The 27996-nt window shown below is 40.8% G+C and overlaps 1 protein-coding gene, 1 long non-coding RNA gene and 1 pseudogene across 2 annotated transcripts in view; 1 reads left to right on the top strand and 2 right to left on the bottom strand.

Moving 5' to 3' along the window:
• Positions 1 to 342: 342 nt before the first annotated feature.
• Positions 343 to 7082, bottom strand: LOC117552057 (annotated as a pseudogene).
• A 2725-nt stretch (positions 7083 to 9807) lies between these two features.
• The window catches only part of LOC117552059, a 32430-nt gene continuing 14241 nt past the window's right edge, over positions 9808 to 27996 (top strand). The window contains exons 1-3 of the long non-coding RNA XR_004569893.1: positions 9808 to 10053; positions 10134 to 10201; positions 10604 to 10708. This is a non-coding gene — a long non-coding RNA (uncharacterized LOC117552059). The remainder of the gene's footprint in view (positions 10054 to 10133; positions 10202 to 10603; positions 10709 to 27996) is intronic.
• Positions 10398 to 24128, bottom strand: LOC117552055 (UDP-glucuronosyltransferase 2A1-like). Its single transcript, XM_034225262.1, has 6 exons — positions 23181 to 24128; positions 22851 to 22999; positions 21556 to 21687; positions 12662 to 12749; positions 11622 to 11841; positions 10398 to 10849 (listed from the first exon to the last, which is right to left on the bottom strand). Exons 1-6 carry the CDS (start codon positions 23902 to 23904, stop codon positions 10564 to 10566), a joined length of 1599 nt encoding a protein of 532 aa, XP_034081153.1. The 5' UTR covers positions 23905 to 24128; the 3' UTR covers positions 10398 to 10563.

Genomic DNA, 27996 nt, shown 5'->3' on the forward strand with positions numbered 1-27996 from the left:
CATTGCGGGAAATTTCAAACGCTCGGGGCCCCGGCACCTATTTTGCTGCACTGTTTTTACAAGACTTGAACCTGCACTCACATCTGCACACTTATGTAAATATATTTAACAATCCAAATATGTAAATATGTCTATTCAATTGACCAACGTTTTACTGTGATATCTTTGTTCAACAGTTACTATATCACTTTATTTTAAATGTTTCTATTATTTTATCCTATTTTATATTTATTACCTTGTGTGAATCACTTTGATTCACTTTTGATCAACTTTGATCACTTTGTTTTTCACTTTGACCCTGTTGCTGCTATAAACGTCTGATTTACCCACAGGGATAAATAAAGTTCCATCTTATCTTATCTTTAACCTCGGGCATGGTGCTGATCAGAGAAATCTTAAGTAACACAAATGTGATATGGTTTTAATTAACACAATATAACTTTGGTTTATTATCAGATATTCTTATACATTTTGTACAAAAATAATAACTGTATAGCTTTTTTTAACCATAATTAGTTGTTTCAGCATTGTGGGTATTATCAGTGCTAGACCATACATTATAATCCAGGGCATAGTGATGACATGTTTAGACTAAAAATATTTGTATCCATTTGTTCTTTACCAGCAATATTTCAATTCAGTCGTTTACTCAGCCTTTCTCTTTCCCTTTCTGCCACAGCACCTACGGAAGCAGAAACTGCAGGTTTTGATGAAGAGGAGTATGACGAACAGAGCAATAGCGAGGAGGAAGGCCAAGACATCCAGGCTGTGATACTGGTACCAGGTGAGTTCATGGGCCTGGACCCTCAGGTTCTTTGCTCCTTTTTTTCTCATGGTGAACTCGATCCAGAACACCGCCTCATCCCGAGGATTCATTGGTCTGTCGTGGAAGATACTGGATAGCCTCATGGCATTCTCCTTGTACCTGTGAGTGTGGACCTAAAGGGGCAACAATCTCAAACAATGAACTAAGTCAATCTATATTTTTATTTTTAAGTTTCTTTGCTTCAACAAAATGGGGATATGGTTACATTTGTTATGTTTTATGTATTTAAAACGTATCCAACAGGAATTCCTAAATGTCTGAGGGGCCTTGTGACCCTGGTGTTAATTAATTGACATACTACATTAACCATGCCTCTTTTATGGCATGCCATCAATCTTTTTCTGCATTAATAATGTGAGCTATTAAAAAAAAAAAAATCTTATTTTAATACCTTTTTAATAGACTATAACAGTTAAGATTAAAGGGCTTACGATTTCTCATTGATGACATCTCTAAAGAGCATCTCTTAAGTCCTCGGTCTTCATGAAGTTCAAGTCTACAGAAAGTGCAGCTTCTTTAATCTTCATATGCACCATGTTTTCTGGCTGGTCACCAAACAAGGGGATGCCCACCATGGGAACACCGTGGTAGATGGCCTCATAAATCCCATTTGTGCCGCCATGGGTGATGAAAGCTCTTGTCTTGGGGTGACCTGATAGGGAACCAAAATTCATGAAACATACATTACTTTCTCCCAGCAGGACTGGCTTCAAAGCACATCTCTTCACTCTTGTATAATGTGACACACACACTTAATGCAAAATGTAACTGTGGATGTTGGTGAAACTGATAAAGAGGAGTATGAGGAACAGAGCAATAGCGAGTTGGCAGAGGCATCTCAAAGCTGCAGTCTAAATGGCATCTAATGCCACATATTTTATGCCAAGTATTTTATCATCTCATGTTCGTTTGGAAAGTTGATTTGTTTTGTATCTTTATATATTTACTTCAAAAAGGTGCAATTCAAAGATAAAAGAGAATTTATAGGAATATTGAGTAGTATATCATTTGGCAAATGCATGCGTTATTATGTGAACCTACTTACATAATTAGGTATATCACTGGATAGTTTATAATTGTGTATAATATGAATGTTTAACGGTAGAATTATCCTTCATCTCTAAATTGACAAGCCACAGAACAAACCATACCGAAAAAATATGACTGTTTTCTTCCCTTACTGTATTTCTCCTTAGAATTTTGTAAAATCAAACCAAAAAGGGTGGTTGATACCCTATTTTATTTTAAAGTAAAAGTCATGACGATTATGGACAAAGGCTTTATTAAAGTTGTACTTACCCAGCAGGTCATTCTGAGGGATCCAGTTGTATATTCTGGTGTTGGCACCCAGAGTTGCTGGTTTTTCTCCACTGTATCTCCAAAGCACCTGAAACCAACAGTAAAACTATTTTAGATCTCAACTCTATGTCACACATTTCCACATGGCAAAATATTTGATAATACATTTAGGGAAAAGTAGTTGTGTTTTTAAAATGTTAGTACGTTTCGATTGGAAAATTGTGAGGCAATCTATCCAAAGTGATTTTCATATATTTAAAAAAACCCATCTGAATCCCCCGTATTTAAAACTTCTTAAATTATAATAATATTAATATAGCTAATGCTATAAACGAACCAAATCACAGTCGCATGGATTTACTTAAGGCAGATTAGTCTCTAAAGCATGGTTAGTAGTCTCATTAACCCACTAAATAGCAACAGTGGTTTTAAAAACACGGAGGCCGTGGGTGTTTCTCAATGTCGAGGACGCTTCCTTGGTAGGACATGTCTTCCGAGTCAGGTCCTTCAGAAGCGAGGCAAGAATCCTTCCTAGCCTCGGAAAACAAAGAATGGTGGAACAGGCTTACAGGTGTGCGTCATATGCGAGGCCCCGTCTTAAATTAGCGTGATTTCCGCCAAAGATTTTGGAAATTGGTCTGTGTGCAAAGCATTGTGGGGATTTTAAGACAGCGAAGGATACACATGTGCAGCCTCGAAATTTCTCGCAACGAAGGACGCCGGCCTCGGTGGAATTCCAAGGATCCTGGACATTGGAACAGTCCTTTGGCAGGACTCGATGACGTAGCGTCCTTGAAATAGTGGCTCTGGGGGAGCCTTCCTCGACATTGAGAAACACCCCGTGTCTCAATTCAGGGGCCGCAGCCTTCGGAGGCTGCATTTGTAGACCGCATACGTCACTCCGCCGAAAGAAGGCTGTCCCAATTTAAAAAAAAGACAAGACTCCTCCGAATGCGGCCCACAAATACGGCCTTCTTTTCTGTGATTTGAAGGATACATCTGATGTATCCTCCGCGGTCTACCATATCCCAGGATGCAATGGAGCGTGATGGGGGCGAGTGAGTTTTTTTCAAATCCAGCAGAGTGGATTTAAAAGCAGCAGCAAGCGGAGGAATCACTAATAAATGTGAGTATTGGGTTTCAACTAACACACGTCAAGCCCAGGGGCATTAAAACGTACATTTTCGTTAAATAATACGGATAAATATGTGACGTTAGTGATGCTAACTATCTAGCTGGACGTGCTGCACTGTTGTTTTACACTTATTTTTTAATTCAATTCAGAAGTTTACTAAAGTCATAATGTAATGTATAATGTATCCTAATCCCATAATAGTAAGAAAAGCAAAATGGACAGCAGCCTTTTGCTTGATTTTTGTTTTTGCAGTGCTGTCAAAGGGATGCAAGTGTGACTGTCACTTCATCTCTTTTAGTTTTAAAAAAAAAACAGTACATCATTTTTAAATAATCCTTTAGGGATTGTTTGTCTGTAATGCTTAGTTATATTTTGCAATAATAATTTTACAACTCTGTGTTTAATGTGATTAATTAATTTTTATTTTTCTCTTGTTTTTCTCTGTGATTAGGACAATTCTGGAGAAATAGATCTGAAAGGTGCACGGCAAATCAGCAGGACAGAGCTGCCATCCACCTGGACCCCCGTGGTGCTGGAGAAAGCAGAACGGCGTACATCCTCCACCCAAACCTCTGCTTTCTGCACTCCTACAGATGTAGGAATGCAGAACTGTAGAGCTCAACACTGCTGTCACTTTAGCCTTACATACTTTGACTTCAAATTAACATATTTCATCTGTGTGCCATATAGTACTTCTCATTTTGCATACTGTATATACTTATTACATTGCTGTTAACAGTTAATTTATTTGCAATACTGTCTAGATTTAATCTACAATTAAGATTATATTAATTTATCTAAATTGTGCTTGTTTATATTTATCTATATTTTATCTTGCACTTTTCTGTGTCTTAGTTTCAGAATTAAAAATGTTCTATGTCCTTTCTTTTAATAGATATTTAATGATTATAGCTTGAGTCTGTCTTATTCCCGAAACAGCTGCTTCTATACTTGCTGCACATATAATACAAATAAACAACTCCATAAACACACTTATGCTGCTGATATTTGTGTTACTGCTGTTGATGTTCAATGGCATGATTGATTTCCTCTGTCTCAATGATGAAAGTTATAATAATAGAATACATGAAGCTGCAGAGAGAGGATGGATATATTCTTACCTCTACATTGTGATTAGATGAAAATACAAAATTGAATGAAAATAGTAATTGTTAAACACATTGTTTATTTAATTTACTGAGATTGTATCCATTATTTCCAACATGTTTCCTACATAAGCAGTGGAATAATAGGATATCTCTACGTCATTAAACTGTCTTAAATTCTGTTTAGTTATATCAATACAGAACATAGGCCATAGAAAATGTTTAATTGTATATTTCAGCAGAGCAGGGGGTCATGGTGCTGTAGGTAGGATATCATCTGGGCTGGTTTAGGGGAAGAGGGAGAATGTAAACTGTTATAAACCACAGCTAGATATTAAGATTAGGAAAGTAATATTGTTAAAAATCAATCTATACAACATGCTTTTGTTCATTTAAAAAAACATGTTGTTTTATTAGTAGGCTACAGAAAAATTAAGACTTATTTTAAATATGAAATAATATCATTAAATTACATCAGCTATACATAATTTACTTGTTAACTTACTAATGTAATATTACTGGGGGCTAAAGGAACAGCTTAATCTTATTTAGCTGGCGATAAATAAAGATAACCGACTGCAATGAAATAAAGAGGACCATGGTCCTCTTTATTTCATTGCAGTCGGTTATCTCCAAAAAATGGTTAAAGTAAAAAAGTGAAAGTAAAGTTTCTGGATCCTTTTCAGCTGAGTTAGCTTGTAAGCTAATTTGCTAGCAGGCTGCTGGAGCAGCGCAACAGAACATAAACGTAAAACGTAAATAAGAAGTGCTCCGTAGGCCGCTCGGTCCAGCCTACTCGGTCTATGTGGGCTGCATCCTTCATGGACTGCGTAGTCCTCCGAAGGATGCAGTCCCTGAATTGAGACACGGCCATAGAAGCAAAACCTTAAAAACTGCTAATCTGTTAAGCATCTGTGAACCAGACAGATTATCTAAAGCAGCTAACCAAAAACCCACTTGACTTTGAGAACAAGAACCCAAAAGGTGCTAAAATGCTAACTCATTTTATGGATGTTGAACTCATTCCTGCTCCACTTTCAACCATAAAACGTTTCCTGTAGCCTGAACTTTACTCCCATTTAATCCAAATCACATGTTGCTCCTGAACTCCTTCCTTATCAAAGGTGATAAATTGTTGGATTAATTAAAGCCAAGCATTTTATTAAATCAAATTAAAGCTTGAAAGCTCTTCTGACAAATTATTTGTTTTAGTTTCTTACTGTACAGAGCATCACTACAAGCAGGGCCTATATACACACATACATGTATGAAAAGGGGTCTGCCATGAGCAGTTTGGGTTTCAATGCCTTCCTCATGGGCCGCTGGGTAGTAGTGAAGCAGAGATTGAATCGGCAAAGTTCTGATTCCCAAGTAAATTCCCAACAGACTGAGCTACTGCTTCACAAACAAATAAAACAATGTCTATCTAGGGGTCATTCAAGTCAGTTCCAGTTCCGTGGAGATTGTCCTCTTACCTTACCTTTTGTGGGATCTGAGCGAGGGCTGAGGCGATCATGTTTCCCTTCTCTGTAGTAATGTTCTTGATGAATGATCCCAAAGTGAAGACCACAATGCCAGCATCTCCAGAACTCTGCACAAATTCCTCCATATCCTGCAAAAAGAGAAACATTTCTTGATGCAAACCAACCAGCTCCGTCTTTTCTCAGCATTGTAATGGTCAATTATCTTCATTGCTTTAGTCATCAATTACCTCTGGTAAAGGTTTAGCCGGTCTGCAGTGGATTCCACCAACAAATTTGAAGTTGGGAAGGAAAGGACGAGGGAAATCAAAATCCCAGTCGGTTTGCATCAACCAGATATCTGCTCTACCCATCGTCTCACAGACGATGGGTAGGGTGGGTGTTCCTGTCGGAATGGAGGATATTGATATTGATTTTTATACAGCTTAGTATCATCTTTGTGATAATTACCAAAGTGAGAACAACCACGATTGGAAGTGAAATATTGCATATGGTCGAATCCTCATTAGACTCCATGAGGTCCATTAAAATAAGTGGTGTTTCAAAGCTCACCTTTGACTTCGGAGTAATATTTATCGCGTTATTTCCAAAAAATGTGGTGCTGTACAGTGTCTTGCAAAGCGTAGTAAAGAAAGTTCCACACTCTCTCTGAGAAGTCCATCTTGTCGGTCAATTTGCTCATAGCTCCAGGGACAAAGGAGGGAGGAGCAGGGAGCTGACCACAATATCTCTCCCAGTTGTGGGCTATGGAAAAGCGCAGAGTAGACCAGGGGGATGCCCAAAATCTCTGCAAGTAAATCACTGCCGGGGTAAACGGGGTCAGCCAGGAGAAGGTCATATTTTCCCTCCTTCAACTTCTTCATGATGGTTTCTGATTTTAGGACGCCATCCAACATTTTCAAAGAATTCTGCATGTTGACCTTCATCAGATCTATGAATCTAATGTAAATCTGCAAGTAGCTCATATGATCCATCTCGTAGACAGAGAAGTGAAGGAACTCTTCCATTAATGCCTCAATGGTTTCCTTTGAGACGGAGATGTTAAAGGGTTCATAGCCAAAGCGAGAAGGTTCACTAGAGTTCATGAACATGGAGGTGCTTGGGATCAGCACCTTCACCTGGTGTCCCCTGCCGACCAACGTCTCCAGCACAGGCTTCATGTTAATCCAGTGGCTGCCTTCAGTGTACCACACCAAAATGTTCCCTCCATTTGCGCTCCATGTCACAGTAAGTATCAGCAGGACACAAACGGAGAGATGCTGCTCCGGCTTCATGGTGCCTGTTTGTCAGGTCATTGAAGTCTGATCCTTTTCAAACATGCTACTAGAAAAGTAACCATTAACTAAACAAAGCTGAACTCTGGCTCTTATCTTCTCTTTTTCCTGTATGGCACATTAGATAACACACCCTACTGAAGGCAGTGGTCAGAGGTAAAAGGTTATGGGGCTTAACAAAACTAAGTAGTATTAGTAGCAATAAAACCAGAAATGTCCTTATTGGATTATTTGTTAAATACACACTGCAGATCCCCAGATTTGTGTTAAATGTCACATAGTGAAAATGCTGTTGTGCTACTCTTATTGTTGACAATGGAAAAGGTAACCCAGGACATACACTGAACAAAAATATAAATTTAACACTTTTGTTTTTGCTCCCATTTTTCATGAGATGAACTCAAAGATCTAAAACATTTTCTATATACACAAAATAACCATTTCTCTCAAATATTGTTCACAAATCTGAAAAGATCTGTGATAGTGAGCACTTCTCCTTTGCCGAGATAATCCATCCCACCTCACAGGTGTGGCATATCAAGATGCTGATTAGACAGCATGATTATTGCACAGGTGTGCCTTAGGCTGGCCACAATAAAAGGCCACTCTAAAATGTTCAGTTTTATCACACAGCACAATGCCACAGATGTCGCAAGTTTTGAGGGAGCGTGCAATTGGCATGCTGACAGCAGGAATGTCCACCAGAGCTGTTGCCCGTGAATTGAATGTTCATTTCTCTACCATAAGCCGTCTCCAAAGGCGTTTCAGAGAATTTGGCAGTACATCCAACCGGCCTCACAACCGCAGACCACGTGTAACCACACCAGCCCAGGACCTCCACATCCAGCATGTTCACCTCCAAGATCGTCTGAGACCAGCCACTCGGACAGCTGCTGCAACAATCGGTTTGCATAACCAAAGAATTTCTGCACAAACTGTCAGAAACCGTCTCAGGGAAGCTCATCTGCATGCTCGTCGTCCTCATCGGGGTCTCGACCTGACTCCGGTTTGTCGTCGTAACTGACTTGAGTGGGCAAATGCTCACATTCGATGGCGTCTGGCACGTTGGAGAGGTGTTCTCTTCACGGTTGAATCCCGGTTTTCACTGTTCAGGGCAGATGGCAGACAGCGTGTGTGGCGTTGTGTGGGTGAGCGGTTTTTTTATGTCAATATTGTGAATCGAGTGGCCAATGGTGGTGGTGGGGTTATGGTATGGGCAGGCGTATGTTATGGACGACGAACACAGGTGCATTTTATTGATGGCATTGTGAATGCACAGAGATACCGTGACGAGATCCTGAGGCCCATTGTTGTGCCATTCATCCACGACCATCACCTCATGTTGCAGCATTGTTACGTACTCTCTAGGGTAGAAGGAAATAACACACCCCAGTATGGAATTAGATATATTACAAGCGTTTATTTATATCTAATATATAGGTAGAAAATAATGAGGCAGGCAGCCTGGCACAAACAAAAGGCAAAAGAGTACAAAGTAAAATGAAGCTCAACAAAAGAGCCTTGATAAGTAGCCTACAATAACATGAATAGGCTGAACAGAAAGTAATAAATCAACCCTCTCTATAAGAAGGGAACAAAAATAACAAAAGAAGGCTGTTTAAGAAACACAGCTGTACATGGAGCAAACAATCAACACAACGCTATACTAGTAGAAAACACACTATATCATGTGACCCCAGTCAACACAATGCTAAGCTAACAGGAACACTCGAAAGGTACAAGTCAACCACCGTTGATGTAAATATCACAGCGAGAGCAGAAGTGTGAGGCGTCTGATTAGCACAGCAGACCCTCCCGAATGATGTCAGTCCGTCACTGATGTCACCGTTGATGTAAATATCACAGCGAGAGCAGAAGTGTGAGGCGTCTGATTAGCACAGCAGACCCTCCCGAATGATGTCAGTCCGCGGCCTTTGTACTCCTCCCCCGTAAGGTGTGCTGGATGGGTGCAGGGATTGGAGGACGTCGATCCAATCCCCTCTCCGGAAACGCGGGCGGGACAGCCAATGACATCTAAGGAACCTCACAGCTCATTTGCATACACACAGAACAGAGTTAATGACACCAGGGAGCCAGCGGCTGTAACAAGCATGATAATGCACGGCCCCATGTTGCAAGGATCTGTACACAATTCCTGGAGGCTGAAAACATCCCAATTCTTGCATGGCCAGCATACTCACCGGACATGTCACCCATTAAGCATGTTTGGGATGCTCTGGATCGGCGTATACGACAGCGTGTTCCAGTTCCTGCCAATATCCAGCAACTTCGCACAGCCATTGAAGAGGAGTGGACCAACATTCCACAGGCCACAATCAACAACCTGATCAACTCTATGCGAAGGAGATGTGTTGCACTGCGTGAGGCAAATGGTGGTCACACCAGATACTGACTGGTTTTCGGACCCCCCCAGACCCCCCAATAAAGCAAAACTGCACGTTTCAGAGTGGCCTTTTATTGTGGCCAGCCTAAGGCACACCTGTGCAATAATCATGCTGTCTAATCAGCATCTTGATATGCCACACCTGTGAGGTGGGATGGATTATCTCGGCAAAGGAGAAGTGCTCACTATCACAGATTTGTGAACAATATTTGAGAGAAATGGTTATTTTGTGTATATAGAATTTTTTTTAGATCTTTGAGTTCATCTCATGAAAAATGGGAGCAAAAACAAAAGTGTTGCATTTATATTTTTGTTCAGTGTAGGAAAAAAAAGATATGTGTTTTATCTAACATTTAAAGCTATTCTAACATTTTGTCAATACAGGGCACACTTCACCTGTGCTGTAGTTGCAATGAGGCTTTTCTGTTTTTGTTGGTTAAAGCCCTCTGGAGGATGTGAGCCAAACTTGAAAAACACATCAGTAAGGAGAAGTGTAATTACCACTCTAGGAAGCAGTTACCACGTAAGGTTAGTATACCATAGATTTATGCTTTAAAAACATCCTAAATATTTCGAGTGTGTATAGCTTTTCTTTATACTCTAAACAGAGTCCAGTCGTGAGAGGATAGATGCTGTGTGAAAGTCATGAGAGCACCCGAATGGCCAGTATTTTAAGGTAGGTAAAGACAGAGTGAGAGATTATTGCAAACTTTGTTTCTCTCCTAACATCTCCTCACATTGACCAAAGGGTGAATGTCTGATGATTTTGACAAGTATTTTGTTTCTTAAATCATATCTTTTCATTTTGTCTTCACAAGCAGTGTATGTGTGGGATCAAAATAATTATTAAACATGAGAATATAAAATAACACTTTTTTGTAACCTTTTATTAGTTGTTTCAACGTCTTTGAGAACAGGCCATTATTTATAACCCAGGGCATAGCGTTAACATTTTATGTTTTAGACTAAAAAGAATGAACAACCAGGCAGATTTCTGTATTCATCTGTTCTTTACCAGCTACATTTCAATTCAGTCGTTTACTCAGCCTTCGTCTTTGTCTTTCCCTTTCTGCCACAGCACCTACGGAAGCAGACACTGCAGGTTTTGATGAAGAGGAGTATGAGGAACAGAGCAATAGCGAGGAGGAAGGCCAAGACATCCAGGCTGTGATACTGGTACCAGGTGAGTTCATGGGCCTGGACCCTCAGGTGCTTTGCTCCTTTGTTTCTCATGGTGAATTCGATCCAGAACACCGCCTCATCCCGAGGACTCATTGGTCTGTCGTGGAAGATACTGGATAGCCTCATGGCATTCTCCTTGTACCTGTGAGTGTGGATATACAGATAAATTACTATTGGATTGTTACGTTTCTTCCCCTTACAAAGAGTGTTAAACTCTCTTGTTGACTGACATATTGAAGGACAGGGTTATAGAATATCCTTCATTATCTTTTATTACCCGTCAATTTGTTATTCAATAGGTTATATTTTAAAGCATTATTGCTTTTAATTAATTTACCTTTTTTTGGTAATATTTCTTTTACAAAACAAGCTGTTAGAATATGAAATATAAGTGCATGAAGAATAAAGATAAACATAGACCGTGCGGTCAGTTTTCATGTGAACACACAAAACAGATAACAAATGGGTTTCCCTGCACTGGCAGCAGAGGCCAAATGAAGCAGCCTTTTTGCCCTACAAACGAATATCTAAAAAACAATTTATTCAAAGGGAGTAAATCCTGCTGCATTGGGTGCCCTGTGAATTACTTTGAGTTGCCAGAGATCGGCCTCAGTCTGTGTATTTACCCTTCAAAATCACATACAGCCTTCAGAATTTTCAGTTAACTCGACTTTTGGTGTCATAATTTTAAAACCTAATCCCAACAACAATGCCAATATGAGAGGAAAAGGTCATCCATGATTTCGTATTGTCTTAATGACCTTGAAACACTGGTGTACATTTAACTGATATCCTAGCACTACATGTATAGCTCCTTCGAGGTATGTTGTCAAATGTATTCTCTTCAAAAAGCTATCTTCTTTCAATACCTTTTTATTAGACTAAAACATACCAAGATATATAAAATAACTTACGATTTCTCATTGATGACAGTGTTGACTGCATCTCTAAGGTCCTCGGTCTTCATTGAGTTAAATTCTACAGAAAGTGCAGCTCCTTTCGTCTTCATATGGACCATGTTGTGTGGCTGGTCACCAAACAAGGGGATGCCCACCATGGGAACACCGTGGTAGATGGCCTCATAAATCCCATTTGCGCCACCATGGGTGATGAAAGCTCTGGTCTTGGGGTGACCTGATATTTTACCAAAAAGAATGAAACATGTGTTACTCTCTTTACTCAGGACTTTCTCTAGAGCACATCTCTACTCTTCTTTATGATGTGACTGCTATACTATACAAACTGAACATTTGAAAAAGCTTGGGTTAGATCCCAAAGAGATTTTACAAACTCTGCAGAAACGACAATCAGGCACACAGGACCGGACCTCATGGTTTGTGCTTTTAGTACAGCTTTGAGACACTCTGGTTGTTGGTCCAACCCAGGCATAAGCTGTCCCAATTAAGTAAAACTAACGGTTGAGTTTGAATGATATTCAAAGAGATAGTGAGTAGGTATTCTCAAAAACATTGGAATGTTAACTCAACAACCTTTGCATTTTTGTTTTGTGTGCTGTTGATGTACATTTTTTTATCATAAAGAAATGTACAAAATAAATGGAATAAATACCAATAACATTCAAAATGAATTTGGCGTTTGGTAAGTAATTCTGTAGTATATGAAGTTTAAAAATGTTTGATACTACTGTATGATAAATAGAGAAAGGGACACAGCCTAAATTGTGTGGACCTACGTGTAATGTATAGGTAACTTTTCACTGGATAAATAAAAGTTATTAATTATGCATTTAATACATTTGTAAGGGTTGAAATATCCATTATTCAAAAGGACAACCTTTACCGAAATAGTATTACTATGTTTTCTGTCCTAGTGTATGTCTCTTTAGGATTTTGTACTGTGAAACTAAATTATGACAACAAATGTGGTGGATACCCATTTAAATGTGAAAGTCATGAATCTCTTTGTCAAAGGATTTTATTAAAGCTTTACTTACCCAGTAGATCATTTTGTGGGATCCAGTCGTATATTCTAGTGTTGGCACCCAGAGTCACTGGTTTTTCTCCACTGTATTTCCACAGCACCTTAAAACAATTTAAAGTAAAATAGTTGTATTTATCTCAACATTGTAAAACATTGAATTAGCAATGGTTGATCTTTGATTCTTAACTTGGCGGTTTTAGGGATCTAGTTAGTGGGACGGGTACCATAATTCGTTTTTTAACTTCATCTTAACCTCTCCCAACATCTTCCTAAATGTTACATTATTGTTAAGACTTTATTGTTCCTCCTTACCTTATGCCCTACACATCGGCAGGACCTATGCATTAAACCTTAGTTCTGGTTTGGGGTCCATCCATCATGCATCCATTGTCAACATCCATTAAACAAAGTCTGGTCGCAAAGGTAGCAGTTCCAGCAGATGGCCCAAACCTGCCTTTCCCAGGCAAACTTTTGACTGTTGTCCTTGCCTATACACCGAACAGCAGTTTTGTGTATTCGGCCTTCTTGGAGACCTTGAACAGAGTGCTGTATGGGGCACCTGAAGGGGACTACTTAGTCTTGTTCGGAGACTTCAATGATCATGTGGGCAATGATGTAGACTTTTAAAGGGGTGTGATTGGGAGGAACAGCCTCCCTGATCAGAACCCGAGCAGTGGATTATTATTCTGTCCTTGTCGTGGCCCATTCTTGTGGGATATCTAAAAACTGTGCCACGTCAACAGGGATCCGCTTCTTGACTCACACGTTAAAAACCATCCAAATAAAGCTCTGTAGGCGCTGATTTCTTTGCCTTCCTCGGCCGATTTATTTACTTCCATATATTTAAACAAACAAAACGATCAGTGTAACGTGAGGTCAAAGACTGTTCCGATTCCCCGTTCATTGCTGGAGACAATTTCCTCCTCACGCTCAGTCCCACCCCTTCCTTATATCACAGGTGTGGCTCGCAGTAAATCAAGGTTTTTCTCCGAATATTTAATTCGGTACTAATACATAAATGGAAAGAATATATTAAGATCAAAATTAATAAGAAAATAATACACTCATTGTCAACACAGAAAATGGCTCTAACATTCCAGCCCCTAATTGCATAGAATATAGCAATTACAACAAATAATAAATAGAGCCAATATTCAAAACAAATATTCATTTTCTTCTTGTCAGAGTTCATAGATGAGATTCTTCTGGAGTTCAAAAATCGATTTTTCTAGCTTCAGCCAGTAGTAGTCCAGTTCATCTCCAGCTTCCAGGAGCAAACAGAGTTTGTTGACAGGCCTCTGTAAAACACTTGTTTTTGTTTTAACTAGAACACTTCGGACAAGACCTTTACTTCCTGGCAGGGTCTTCAGAATCCGTCTTAGCACCCAGGAGTTTCTGGGAGCCGAATCGTCCACAATAACAACGAGATCTCCAGGAAGAAAGTTCCTTCTGATCTTATTCCATTTATTTCGCTGTTGCATTGTTGGAAGATATTCTCTGACCCATCTCTTCCAGAAAAGATCAGCCAGATATTGTACCTGTCTCCATTTTCTTCTTGAGTACAGGTCCTCCTTCACGAAGAGTCCAGGTGGCATAACAGGATGAGTTTTGAGCAGAAGCAGATGATTAGGTGTTAAAGGCTCCACATCATTCAAGTCATTGGTTATGGTTGTGATGGGTCTATCATTCATTATAGCTTCCACTTCACATAAGGCTGTTTGCAATGCCTCATCATCCATGACTTGTTCTCTTACCACAGAGCTCAGAATCTTTTTTTAGTGACTTGATGAGTCGCTCCCATACGCCTCCGTGGTGAGGGCCTGCTGCTGGGTTGAATATCCACTCGATCCCTTCTTGGAGAAGGTTGCTTTGGATTTTGTCGTGGTTTAGTTCTTTTAATGATTGTTCAAGCTCCTTTTGCGCACCAATGAAATTTGTACCTTGATCAGATCTGATGGTTTTCACAGTACCTCTACGACATAAGAATCTCCGTATTGCATTGATGCAGGAGTTTGTGTCCAAACTACTAGCCACTTCAAGGTGGATTGCACGGCTAGTAAGGCATGTGAAGATTACACCCCATCGTTTCACATTAGTCCGACCTCGCTTTATCTCAAACGGTCCAAAATAGTCCATGCCAACTGCAGTGAAAGGTGGCAAATCTGGCATCACGTGGTCCTGAGGAAGATCTGCCATCTTTTGCTCTCCTACTTTAGACTGCATACGTCTGCAGAAAACACACTTTCTGATGATCTTTCGTGCTGAGGAGTTTGCAGAGGACATCCAATATTTTTGTCCTAGTTTAGACAGCATGTAATTTCTTCCAGGGTGACCAACTTGGATGTGTATGTGTCTTAGAATGATTTCTGATATGTGGGATTTTTTGGGCAGGATTATGGGATTCTTAGCGTTTACTGGCATAGCTGATCTGTTAATCCTCCCCCCAACTCTCAGTATACCTTGATCAAGGATTGGGTCCATTTTTAATATAGGGCTGTCCTTTTTGCAGTATTTCCTTTTTTCAAGGAGGTTAATGTCCTGTGCAAAGTGTTTCCTTTGTTCAAATGCAAGTATGGCCATTTCAGCATTGTCCATATCTTCCACAGTCAGATTTGTGTTGACGGTCACTTTAAAGTTTATGGCCCATTCCTTCAGTGAATCATTACTCGGCAGCAATCCAGGGTTTGTCACCTTCCTTCTTTGAGTGATCTCCAAGAGCAATCTTTTCCATTTCAGGATCCAAGCTACAGCTTTTTTCAGGCTGTTCCAATCTGAGTAGTGCTCAATTAGTTCACTTGTGGGACTTTTCCCCTCAATACTCATCACATTTACAGTGACATTCCTTTTCACTTCAGGATCATCTGGAGAAAGAGATCGTTGTGACCTTTTGTCTGGGTTCCCTGGCCACTGAGACTCCTCCTCTTGCAGGAATTCGGGTCCATGTAGCCATCTTTTAGACTTTAGGAAGGCTTCAATGTTTAGCCCCCGGGAAGCATCATCGGCCGGATTTCGTTTGGAGTCCACATATCTCCACTGAGTCTCATTTGACATGTCGTGAATAACTGCAATCCGATTAGCTACAAAAGTGTGGAATCGCTTGGTTTGATTGCAGATATATTTAAGTACAGACTGGCTGTCTGTCCAAAAGATGGACTCTTGGAGGTTTAGCTGTAGCGCTGAGCATAACATCCGATCCATCCTTGCAGCTAGGGTGGCTGCTGTAAGCTCCAGTCTGGGTATAGTCATCTTTTTGAGAGGGGTTACTCTAGCCTTCCCCATCACTAAAGCAACATGAACTTCACCCAAACTGTTGACACATCTGAGATAACTTGCAGTGCCGTATCCTTACTCACTGGCATCACTAAAGTGATGCAACTGCATGGTTTCCACTTGGCCAAAATCCTCAGGTTTGAAGCATCTGCTAACCTGCAAATGTTTTAATTGTTCCAACTCAGTCAGCCATTTTTCATATGGTTTGGAGAACTGACCAGGGATTGTTACATCCCATCCACACTTAGCCTAACAAAGACCTTGGAGAACTTGTTTTGCCTTTAGTACAAAGGGGGCAGCAAGACCTAACGGGTCATATACTGAACTGACAGTAGAGAGCACAGCTCGTCGGGTAAGGGTCCTGTTTTTTATTGCAATTTGGAATCCAAATGTGTCGTCTTCAATATTCCAGTACATTCCAAGGGGCCTTTCCACAGGTAGCTTCTCTCTATCCAGGTCCAGTGCCTTGATCTGTTTGGCTTTGTATTCATCAGGTATAGCAGCCAGGACCGCACGGCTATTGCTAATCCATTTTGTTAGTTTGAAACCTCCTTTAGCACATAGTTCACTCAGATTCTTAGTGAGGATAATAGCTTGCTCTTCTTTTGCAACAGATTTCAGGCAGTCATCAACATAAAAGTTTGATTTAATGGTGTCAACTGCAATTGCGTCACTCTGGCTCTTATTATCTTCTGCTGTCTTTTGCAGGGCAAAATTGGCTCAGCTTGGTGAGGAGATGGCACCAAACAAATGAACTTTCATTCGGTATTGCTCTAAACTTCGGCTTGTGTCACCATAGAAATCTCTACAAGTTTGTGTCTTTTTCGTGAACTCGAACTTGGTGGAACATCCCTTCAATATCTGCCATGATGGCAAACTGTTCCTGGCGAAACCTCAGCAGAACGCCAAGAAGTGAGTTGGTTAAGTCAGGTCCTTGTAAGAGTTCATTGTTGAGTGATGTTCCTTTGTATGAAGATGTACAATCAAATACTACTCTTAGTGTATTTTTTCGCTTGTGGTACACCCCATGGTGGGGGATGTACCACACCTTGCCATCATTTGGATGAAGGTCCTTTGATGGCACCTTTTCTGCATAGCCTTTTGTGATTACATCTTCCATGAAAACCTTGTACTCTTCAGCATAAGCAGCATCCTTCTTGAATTTCCTAGCAAGGTAATGTGCTCTTTGCTCAGCTATATGGTGATTATTGGGCATGATGACATCACTATTACGAAGTGGCAACGGTAGATAATAGTGATTATCCTTCAGTGTAGCTGCACTTGATACCAGCTGCATGAATTTACTTTCTTCAGCTGACATTTGAAGTTTTCCCTCATATTCTCTCTCTGGGAAATCATGATGATAGTGATTTACAAGAAGCTTTTCCAGTTGTTCAATTGAGATGCGGTTTACTGATGCCACTGGTCTTCCAAATGTGTCCACAGCTGTAGTTGAACTAAGCGGTCCATTGACGACCCATCCTAAGAGAGTTCTTACAGCATAAGGACCATTACCTTGGCTATTTATGATTTGCCAGGGCTCCATTGCCTTTGGGACATCTACTCCGATTAAGAGTTCCACGTCCGCATCAATTTCTTGTAGTTGTATTTCCTTCAAGTAATGCCACCTGTTGAGATCCTTTTGAGAGAAGAGGTTTCTCTTTGTCACTAGTATCTTTGTTTGTGTGTATGTCTTCTGCAGATCAATACAGTTATTCCCATCCAAATCACCCACTTGTAGTCCAGTTATTTCATAACTATCCACTGGTTTCTTTTGACCCATTGTTTGCAGGAGAACTGTAGTCTTCCGTCCTGTTGTATTCAGCCGTCGCATCAGATTTTCTGTGCAAAAGGTTGATGTGCTGCCAGGATCAAGAAAGGCATATGTTTGTATAGTTTTGCTGCCTTTGGAAACTTTTATTTGTACTGGTACTATTGACAGTTTGCAATATTTTCCAGCCCCGATGTCCTCTTCTTTATCCAGAACGACAGGAGTTCCACTGACTGATCGTTTAGTCCAATTGGTCATGTGGTCGTTTTCATTCTCGGTTGGTTTATCGATGTGTAGAATGCTAGGGTGCTTTCCTTGGCAGTGTAGGCATGTACTCCTTTTCCTACACGCTTTGCTCACGTGTCCCCTGGTTAGACATCCAAAGCATATGCCTTTTTCCTTCAATAGTTGCACCTTTACATCACGTGGTTGCAGCTTTAATATTTCACATTCATTTAGCGAGTGCTTGCCTTTCTTGCAAATGCAACAATTACCATCCCACCTATTTGTAACCAGGCTTTCAGTTCGTTGATAGCTTTTTGGACTTGCAGTGTTACAGTTCCTCGTTTCTATTGCCATGGCAAAGCTACTACTTTTACCTCGTTGGTTGATTTGCTGTTTGGAGTAGGATGTAGTAGCTTTTGGGATGGCCCTCTGGGATGGCATAACATCATGAATATCACTAAAGAGGGGATCTTGCAGAATGCTGGCTTGCTTTTCCATAAACACAACAAGATCAGAGAACGTGGCCCTTCTTTGGTTTCGTTCTAGAAGCTCGAATGCTGTATTTCTCCACTTTTCCTTCAGCTTGTATGGCAGTTTTGACACAATGAGCTTTAAAGTAGATACAAGATCCAGTTCTTCCATGCTTTTTTAGTTCCTTCATAGCATTGCAGCATCCTCTCAGGTAAAGGGCATATGCATGTAATGCTTTTCCATCATCAGGTTTAATCATGCTCCAGTTGAGGGCTTTCCCCATGTAGGCATTTGCAATTTTCACTCCATCTCCAAAGTGAACTTTCAGAAGTCTTCGTGCCTCAGCATAACCTCTCTCTGGTTCCATGTGAAAGCAGCTCCTCACCAGTTCCCTAGGTTGGCCACTAGTGTATTGTTCAAGGTAATAAAGTCTATCATCATCACAACTAGTTTTATTCTCAATGCCATGCTCGCATGAATGTTTGGAAACTTAAAGGGTCACCATCAAATACAGGTATTTGTCTGGAGGGAAGTGAGGATTGTTTCTGATGTAACATTAGTAAATCTGCAATATCATTTTGCCTCTGGATCACAGTTACCAAATCTCTACTATGACTACTAGAGTCTGATTCCTCAGAACTTTCACTCCTTGGTGGCTCTGATGTTCTCGGGCTCAACAGTGGAGCTGGTTCAGAGGGGTCTAATGCAAGTGCAGGTATTTGAGCTCTGGGTTGGCTGTGAAGTGATGTTTTAGCAATGTGGCTTGTCAAATATTCATTCATTCCATCTCTTTCCTGTACTGTAGAATGTCTTTCAGGGCCCACATAAAAACTGTCAAACACCTTTAATTTGGCTTCAGATTCGGCTATATGCTCCTCCAGTTCCATTCTCTCCAATTCAGCTTGTAATCTGCTTTTCTTCATTTCCAATGCCTGTTTCTGTTTTAATGTGGACATCCGTGCTTGTAATGCAGCTTTCTCCGTGGCTACTTTAAGATGAGCTGAGGCTATTGAAGTTGCAGATTGTCTTGTTTGTTTTGAACATTTTTGATATCCTAGACTCATTGGATACATTGGAGATACTATCATGAGGATTAATAAGCATCTGAGGGTCTGGTGGAAAAGTGTTCCATGAATCCACTTCCTTTAGGAAATTCTCAAATGTTTCCATTTTGGGCTCATACCAGTCCAACGTCTCATTTTCCTTTATTTCAGAAGGTAAGAGCATTTGGACAGCAGCATGAGCTTCTTTACATTCATCCAGAGTCACTTTTAATTGTTCCACACCTCGTAACACCCTTTCACTATTTCCACTATCAGCAAGCAGTGGTCTGAGTTAATTCAGATTACGCGTGCACGCGCCCAGTTTCCCTCTGCGCTTCGCACTGAGAGTTTTTAACTTATTCTCTATTTTATCAGGTTCTTCAACCATCATGACATAATTTCCTTGTCCTTAGGATAACAATTTATCAATTATTTTGATCGTTCAATCCGCACTTTAATCCAAACATTGCGTCGTCACAAACATTTCTCTCTGCTCCATTCCGTTTCCTTTTATCTTGGCAGGCATCCAGCATATATCCACATCCCGATCATGTTTAATGTCTTTCTTCTGGCTTAAGGGTTCATCTCATTCCTAATATTAGTCCATTTACTCACTGTTCTTGATCCGTCCTTTGTTTACTCGCGGCCCTCCGCATGGCTCAACAGCTGATTGTTGCGCAATCCTTACACTCTGTCCACGGAGTATCCTTCTTCCATTCACAAATAAAAAAAACCGGGATTCCAGTCAGCGATGCGTCCTTAACATCAGTTATTACAGCGGTCCGGAGTCTTTGACTATGTCGTGGCCCATTCTTGTGGGATATCTAAAAACTGTGCCACGTCAACAGGGATCCGCTTCTTGACTCACACGTTAAAAACCATCCAAATAAAGCTCTGTAGGCGCTGATTTATTTGCCTTCCTCGGCCGATTTATTTACTTCCATATATTTAAACAAACAAAATGATCAGTGTAACGTGAGGTCAAAGACTGTTCCGATTCCCCGTTCATTGCTGGAGACAATTTCCTCCTCACGCTCAGTCCCACCCCTTCCTTATATCACAGGTGTGGCTCGCAGTAAATCAAGGTTTTTCTCCGAATATTTAATTCGGTACTAATACATAAATGGAAAGAATATATTAAGATCAAAATTAATAAGAAAATAATACACTCATTGTCAACACAGAAAATGGCTCTAACAGTCCTAGTCATAGATTGGCCATAACAAACACCAAATTCGAACATAAGGTGGCTCATAATTATACATAGTACCACGGCAACATAGACAGAAGGCCGATGATCGATTGCATCATCGGACCTGAGGTCGTATGTCTTGGACACTTGTGTGAAGAGAGGGGCGAAGCTGGCAGTTGGCAAACCTGGTAAGCCCAAACATGTAGTGCGGGTGAGCTGTGACCGTTTAAACTAAAGCCTCTATGCTGAAGGTTCTGCTGGGGGCTGTGGTTTGAAGGTGCAGTGACCCTTGAACATCCTAGTGGACAAAAATGGTCAGGGAACCCATCGCACTGAAAAAGGAGGTCTTCTGCCATATGTTATCCAAGAGGAGTCTGTAGGTGGTTGCAAGGTACTGACAGGCCCGTCTACATGTGTTTTGTGGATTTGGTTAAGGCTTATGATCGGGTAGGTTGGGAAATACTGTAGGAAGTGCTGTGGGAGTATGGGGTGAGTGTCAATGCTCAGGGCCGTCCCATATCTGAACGCCCAAAGCAAGAGCTGTGTCCTCTGCAGTGAGTAGGCCTAGTTTCCGGTGAGCATTGGCTTCCATCAGGGCTGCGCTTTGTCAACCATCATGTTTGTGACTTTCATGGACAGGAACTCAACGCAATTCATGGGGAGGGGAGTTGCAGTTTGGTGTACTTAGTTATTGCAGTTCTGCTCAGATAATGTTGTTCTGAAGGCATCACTGGTTTGCAACCTTCAGCACTCATTACATCGGTTAGCATTTGAGTGTGGAGATAAGGATCAGCTCCTCTAAATCTGAGACTATGGTTCTCAGCAGGACTGTCTACTGCTACTTTGGAGTAAGTCCTCACCCAAAGTGAAGGATTACAAGTAGCAAGAAGTCATTCAAGTGAATTCCAGTTGGCACAAACAGATTGTCCTCTTACCTTTTGTGGGATCTGAGCGAGGGCTGAGGCGATCATGTTTCCCTTCTCTGTAGTAATGTTCTTGATGAATGATCCCAAAGTGAAGACCACAATGCCAGCATCTCTAGAACTCTGCACAAACTCCTCCATATCCTGCAAAAAGAGAAACATCATCTTGATGTAAACCATCCAGCTTTTTCTTTTCTTTCTTTTGTGGTTTTTATCATTTAAAAGGAATCAAATGTTGTTGTTATTGTTTGGAAACACACATCACTCAAAGTTGCCCTCTTCTGCCCAGCTCCACAAGTGAAAAATAAGGAGACATGTCAGGAACAAAGCAGTGAATCAGGTTACGTTTTCTACTTTTTTTTAAAAATAAAGTAAAATAAGAAGAAAATGCATGTGACACACTTCTGATAGTGATGATTAAGGGGAATTATTGTTGTATAAGTCTATAGGCCTACATGTTTTTAAGGAAATACCACATAATATGTATATATATATTAGGGGTGGGGGAAATAATTGACACAGCATGGTATCGCGATAATTTGCGTGGCGATATTGTATCGATACACGGATGCCAAGTATCGATATTTTATTATATAAACTTTTTTAATTTTTTATTATTATATAAACTGTAGCATATCCCTCCGAAAGATGGTCGTACACTTGACTGATGATTTCTAATTTATTGAAAACTCCAAAAACCAATGTAGCCTAAGAGCTACACAAAGACACAAAACAACAAATACATTTAAGTTACATCCATATGAGCATTACTTTAGCATACCATTCAAAAAGTGAACTTCAAATAGTTAACAAAGTTATAATACAGTGTATATATATAAATTGAAATGTTGTTATCTCCGTTAATATATACTTCATCTCCGTTATTTTTCTCCGTCAAGTTTTTGCTTTGGAAACAGTAACTTCCTGCCAATTGCGCAAATTCGCCTTCAAAATAAAAGCATGTCTATAATATAAATCAGGAAGTTACGTTAAGACATGTATACAATTACAATGAAAGTAACAAAAACAATGCCATCTCCTTTCAGGTTCAAAGAACACAAATTGGGTTATTTACATAAAGTATTCATATTGCAAATACATTTTTTAACCAGGAAGGGAAGACGGACAGGGATATGACCCATGTGATTTGCAATATCGCAATATATCGTATCGTAATACTTAGCATATCATAGAATCGCAATACTATCGTAACGTGGCTTAAGTATCGCAATAGTATCGTATCGTGAGGAGTCTGGTGATTCCCACCCCTAATATATAAATGCCTGTGATATTGGAGATAGCCCTACCTCTGGTAAAGGTTTAGCCGGTCTGCAGTGGATTCCACCAACAAATTTGAAGTTGGGAAGGAAAGGACGAGGGAAATCAAAATCCCAGTAGGATCGCATCAACCAGATATCTGCTCTACCCATCGTCTCACAGGCACTGGTGGGTGTTCCTGTCACAATGCAACAGTTAATATTTATAAAACACATTTTATGAAGCTAATTCTTATATTTCATATGAAAAATAATATATAAGTAACTTTGATTGCATATAAAAGCATTGCATTTGATCAAATCATCATTAGACATCATAAGGCCATTAAGAAAATCTGCTGTTACAACATTTTTCCTTACCTTTGACTTCGGAGTAGTATTTATCAATATCTTTAAAAAAAATGTTACTCATCACAATGTCTTGCAAAGCGTAGAAGAGGAAGTTCCACACTCTCTCCGAGAAGTCCATCTTGTCGGTCAGTTTGCTCATAGCTCCAGGGACAAAGGAGGGAGGAGCAGGGAGCTGACCACAATGTCTTTCACAGATATTGGCAATGGAAAAACGCAGAGAGAACACCAGGGGGATGCCCAAAATCTCTGCTACTAAGTCACTGCCGGGGTAAATTGGGTCAGCCAGGAGAAGGTCATATTTTCCCTCCTTCAACTTGTTCATGATGGTTTCTGATTTCAGCACGCCATCCAAGACCTTGAAAGTATAATGCATGTTAAGCTTCATCACATCTATGAATCTGATGTAAAGCTGAACATAGCTCATATTATGCATCTCGTAGACAGAGAAGTGAAGGAACTCCTCAAAAAACTCTTCAATGGTTTCCTTTGAGACGGAGACGTTAAAGGGTTCATAGCTAAAGCGAGAAGGTTCACTAGAGTTCATGAACATGGACGTGCTCGGCACCAGCACCTTCACCTGGTGTCCCCTGTCGACCAACGTCTCCAGCACAGGCTTCATGTTAATCCAGTGGCTGCCTTCAGTATACCACACCAAAATGTTCCCTCCATTTGCGCTCCATGTCACAGAAAGTATCAGCAGGACACAAACGGAGACATGCTGCCCCGGCTTCATGGTGCCTGTTTGTGAAAACCAAGCAATTGGTTAGAGGTAAAAAAAAGCAGTGGCTGTCTAGTTAATGTTCAGAGTTGAAAACAAAAACAAAATTGGTCTCTAACCTGTACTACATATCCTAAATCGGTAAGTAAAAACATAACCTAGTTGTTACTGCAGAGAGACTGAATGCAATAACAGACAGATAAGGATTCCAGCCAAGTGAACTTCGACACACTGAAGTAATTTGAGTGTGTGTGTGTGTGTGTGTGTGTGTGTGTGTGTGTGTGTGTGTGTGTGTGTGTGTGTGTTGTGTGTGTGTGTGTGTGTGTGTGTGTGTGTGTGTGTGTGTGTGTGTGTGTGGTGTGTGTGTGTGTGTGTCTGAGCTTGTATTTTCTTGTGTAAGAATTTCCGCACATACCACTGTATTGTAGGAGTGGAAGTATGACCACAGATGTGTTTTTTTTGTGGGAGGGGAAACATTTCAAAAGCAGCTTCCTCAAAGTTTTTTTCAGCAGTTTGTTCTGAAATGTCTTGTCCACTATTGGATAATTTCTTGGATTTACCTAAATACGTTTTAAAGTTTGGTGAACACATCATCAGTTCAAATGTTCTCTTTTGTCTAATAGTTAGGGTTATGACCAAATACCTTTTTTGTTATAACTCTTCTCTGGCTGTGTGTGTGTGTGTGTGTGTGTGTGTGTGTGTGTGTGTGTGTGTGTGTGTGTGTGTGTGTGTGTGTGTGTGTGTGTGTGTGTGTGTGTGTGTGTGTGTGTGTGTGTGTGTGTGGCCTAGCATTACTATACTTGTGGGGACCTAAATCTGTTTACACAGTCACGTGTGGGGACTCGCCTCCCTTATGGGGACAAATTGGAGGTCCCCATGAGGGGAATCATTAATTTTAGGGTGAAGACTTGGTTAGGTTTAGGATTAGGATTAGGGTAAGGTTAAGGGTAAGGATTAGGGTTTGGCATGTGTTGGTTGTGCTTAAGGTTAGGATAAATCTCTAGGAAATGCATGTAAGTGAATGTAATGTCCCCTGAAGTGATGTATACATGGTATGTGCGTGTGTGTGTGTGTGTGTGTGTGTGTGTGTGTGTGTGTGTGTGTGTGTGGTGTGTGTGTGTGTGTGTGTGTGTGTGGTGTGTGTGTGTGTGTGTGTGTGTGTGTGTGTGTGTGTGTGTGTGTGTGTGTGTGTGTGTGTGTGTGTGTGTGTGTGTGTGAGGAGCCGTTACGTCACTATACTCAGAAAAATCTCCAATGAGGCGTTCTGGGGCAGCATAGACAGGTCTTTTCTGTGTTAGAGTCTTACTCGCTACAGGGTGTACTTTGAGGGTTAGTGACTCTGCAGACCGTTTACATGCATAAAAAACACAAGGGGATGGGTAATAACCAGAAAAAGCATGTCATGGGACCTTTAACATGGTGGTGTAGCATTTAGTTCTATTAATTGCTGTGCATAAGTACAGCCTCACATAATTGACAGTGTGGCGTGTTTTCAAAATGTATTTAGCTGTAGGAAGAGGCAGCTGATTTCAGCTCAGGGGTCAGGTCGGTGTTAATATTCGGGAGGCGGGGGTGGTCGACCATGCCTTTAGGAATCAGTGGCGTTGAGTCTATGCTGTTCTTGGGAAATGTCACCAGCGACTCTTTGGGTGTTTAAATCTAAACTCTGGGTACTCAGGCCCCCTCATTAACATTGTAGATTCCTTTTGACGCTGGATTCAGGAGCGTCTGGAAAAACAATAAGCATTTGAATATTGAATTCAATGCCCTGTTGAGGGAGTCAGTGCCATTCAGAGTGTGTAAGTGAATCGTCCTCAGACCTCCCCTGGTGGCATAGAGGATGTGTGAGAGAAAGTAATGGTCGGTATAACAGCTTGTTCAGGGTTCATCATTGAGTCTAAATGTAAAATTCCAGAGAAAAATGAAATACAAGCGTAAAATACTATGATTCCCTCTCTACATTCCTGCTGCTTCCTTCCTTCCCTGCTCTGTCTTCCCACCACAGGGTAAGGGTTACAGCGCATTGCTTTTTGAAGTAGATATTTGCATAATCAGATTAGGATGCGTGATTGTCAGTGGGCTCCCCCATCAGAGGGTGCTCCAGAGGAGAGAGGGTGCTGTCCAGCCCAACAATGGATAACTCCCCTCCTCTCTCACCCTCCAACCCGCCTGCACCTGCATCCCACCCAGCCACCCGGGTTGCTGCATGGTCGGCCGTGGCGGCAGTGCACGCTTGGTCTTGCAGCCATGGAGGGGGAGAGATAGAGTGGGAGGAAAAGGGAAGAAGGAGGGGGTTTGAGTGCATGACGGGAGTGGGAGGGCAGGGGTTGAGCTGAGATATTTAAACATGCAGAGTGTGAATTGGCTTTAAGGGGATAAAGAGCTCAGGGCCTATCGGTTGGCACCCAACTCCAGAAATTCTTTTTCATGGGCGCCTCAGCCGGGAGAGCGAGGGGCTGCCTGCACTGATCTGGTCCATTGTGATAACAGATTCAGACAGTGTGCTAGACGCTGATAAGGAAATGTGCTCTCAATAGACGATTACCCACATACTTGGGAGAGAATAGTCAATCAGGCAAATATACTTGGTAGAGGGAAAGAGACGCGTACAGATTTGTTATTATTTTCAATGCAGGGTTTCATAATCCTGCAAAAGTTGAGGTCAGGGTAATTCTCATATTGTGATTGGGTGATTTCTGTAAATAAGGTGTATCAGCAAAATGCATTACACTGCCTGACAGCATGGATGTGTGGAAAATCTGTCACATGCTATCCCGTTTCTAAACATGACTGAATATTTAAACATAAGTGTAAAATACAACAAAACCTTCAACATACAAAGGATTCAGGTTTTAAAAATATAGTATCTCACATTGCCTGGTAGTTCAGTTATTAATAACCAGAGTAGTTTTATTTCAGTTCACCATGAAATTGCTCAATTTACTGTGAAATTGCACAAGAGGTAAATGCCTCCCAAATTGATGCTGGGGGAGAGGCACACCGATGCTGTACAGTTGTTTTCACTCTCCCAATATGATTTATTTAGTGTGTTTGCAGCATTACAAAGAGTCACCTGTCAGTTCCCACAGGCCTCCAGTCAGTGTATCCAGCTGCCCTCTGCTCCGTTTACACACCATTAGCCAGAGTTTAACAGTGGCAGTGAAAGGGCTCCAAACCAACTCGGTGTTTACTCTTCAGCTCAGAAAGTTGCACCCTTTTGGCTTAAAATGTGGCACATTTTCCACAGGCACAATAGACGATTAGGCATGTCGATGTTTGACCTCTAGAAAACAAACAAGAAGACGGGTGCAAACAAACCTGCTGATATTCCAACTAAAGCTAAAACACTTTACATTACAGTGCGTTCGTCATGTTCTGGACTGACAAAACATTGATCAACTGTTTTGATAATTCATTATCAAATAAAAAAACATGCCAAATGTTTGTTTTTCTCCCTTTTTGAAATTAATATACATCGAAAAAACAAGTAATTTCACATTTTAACTTTGGCAAATTATAATGGGTTTTTCTCACTTTCTTCTGACATTCTACAGACTTACCAATTCAACAATTAATTGAAAAAAATGGTTAAATCAAAAATGAAAAACAATCAGCACTTGGTTGCGCAATTTGAACTTTGGTTGATTTTTAGCTTTTATTTATTTTTATAGTTTGAGGTTTTTTTCTATAGGAACATTTATCAAAATGCACAGTAACATTTTGTATATTGATGCATTGGATTTGTAACCTTTTGTGGATGATTCCCATACAACATAAATGAACTGGTGGCTTCTGTCAGTTATCTTTTTCTAAAACAAGTTACACTCAAAGTTCTGCCTACAGTGCTTCTTCTACGTTTTCCTGAAGCGAACTACATCTGCACATTGGTCAACTGGACAGTGTTTGACTCCAGAGTGACCTCCGACTCCCGGGGTCACAAGTTAAGCTGTCACTTTCAGCGCTCCTCTCACAGACCTCTGGTCAGTGGACAGAGAGCAAAGGTCAGCTCTGTGTCCACACGGTCATTACACGACCTGCGGACAAATGTTTCTGGGATATTGAGCATGAACAAAGAGGCGGTAGCTCCGCTCTTAACTTCACATCAGC

This window comes from Gymnodraco acuticeps, unplaced genomic scaffold (assembly GCF_902827175.1).
Source record: "Gymnodraco acuticeps unplaced genomic scaffold, fGymAcu1.1, whole genome shotgun sequence".
NCBI classification, from domain to species: domain Eukaryota; kingdom Metazoa; phylum Chordata; class Actinopteri; order Perciformes; family Bathydraconidae; genus Gymnodraco; species Gymnodraco acuticeps.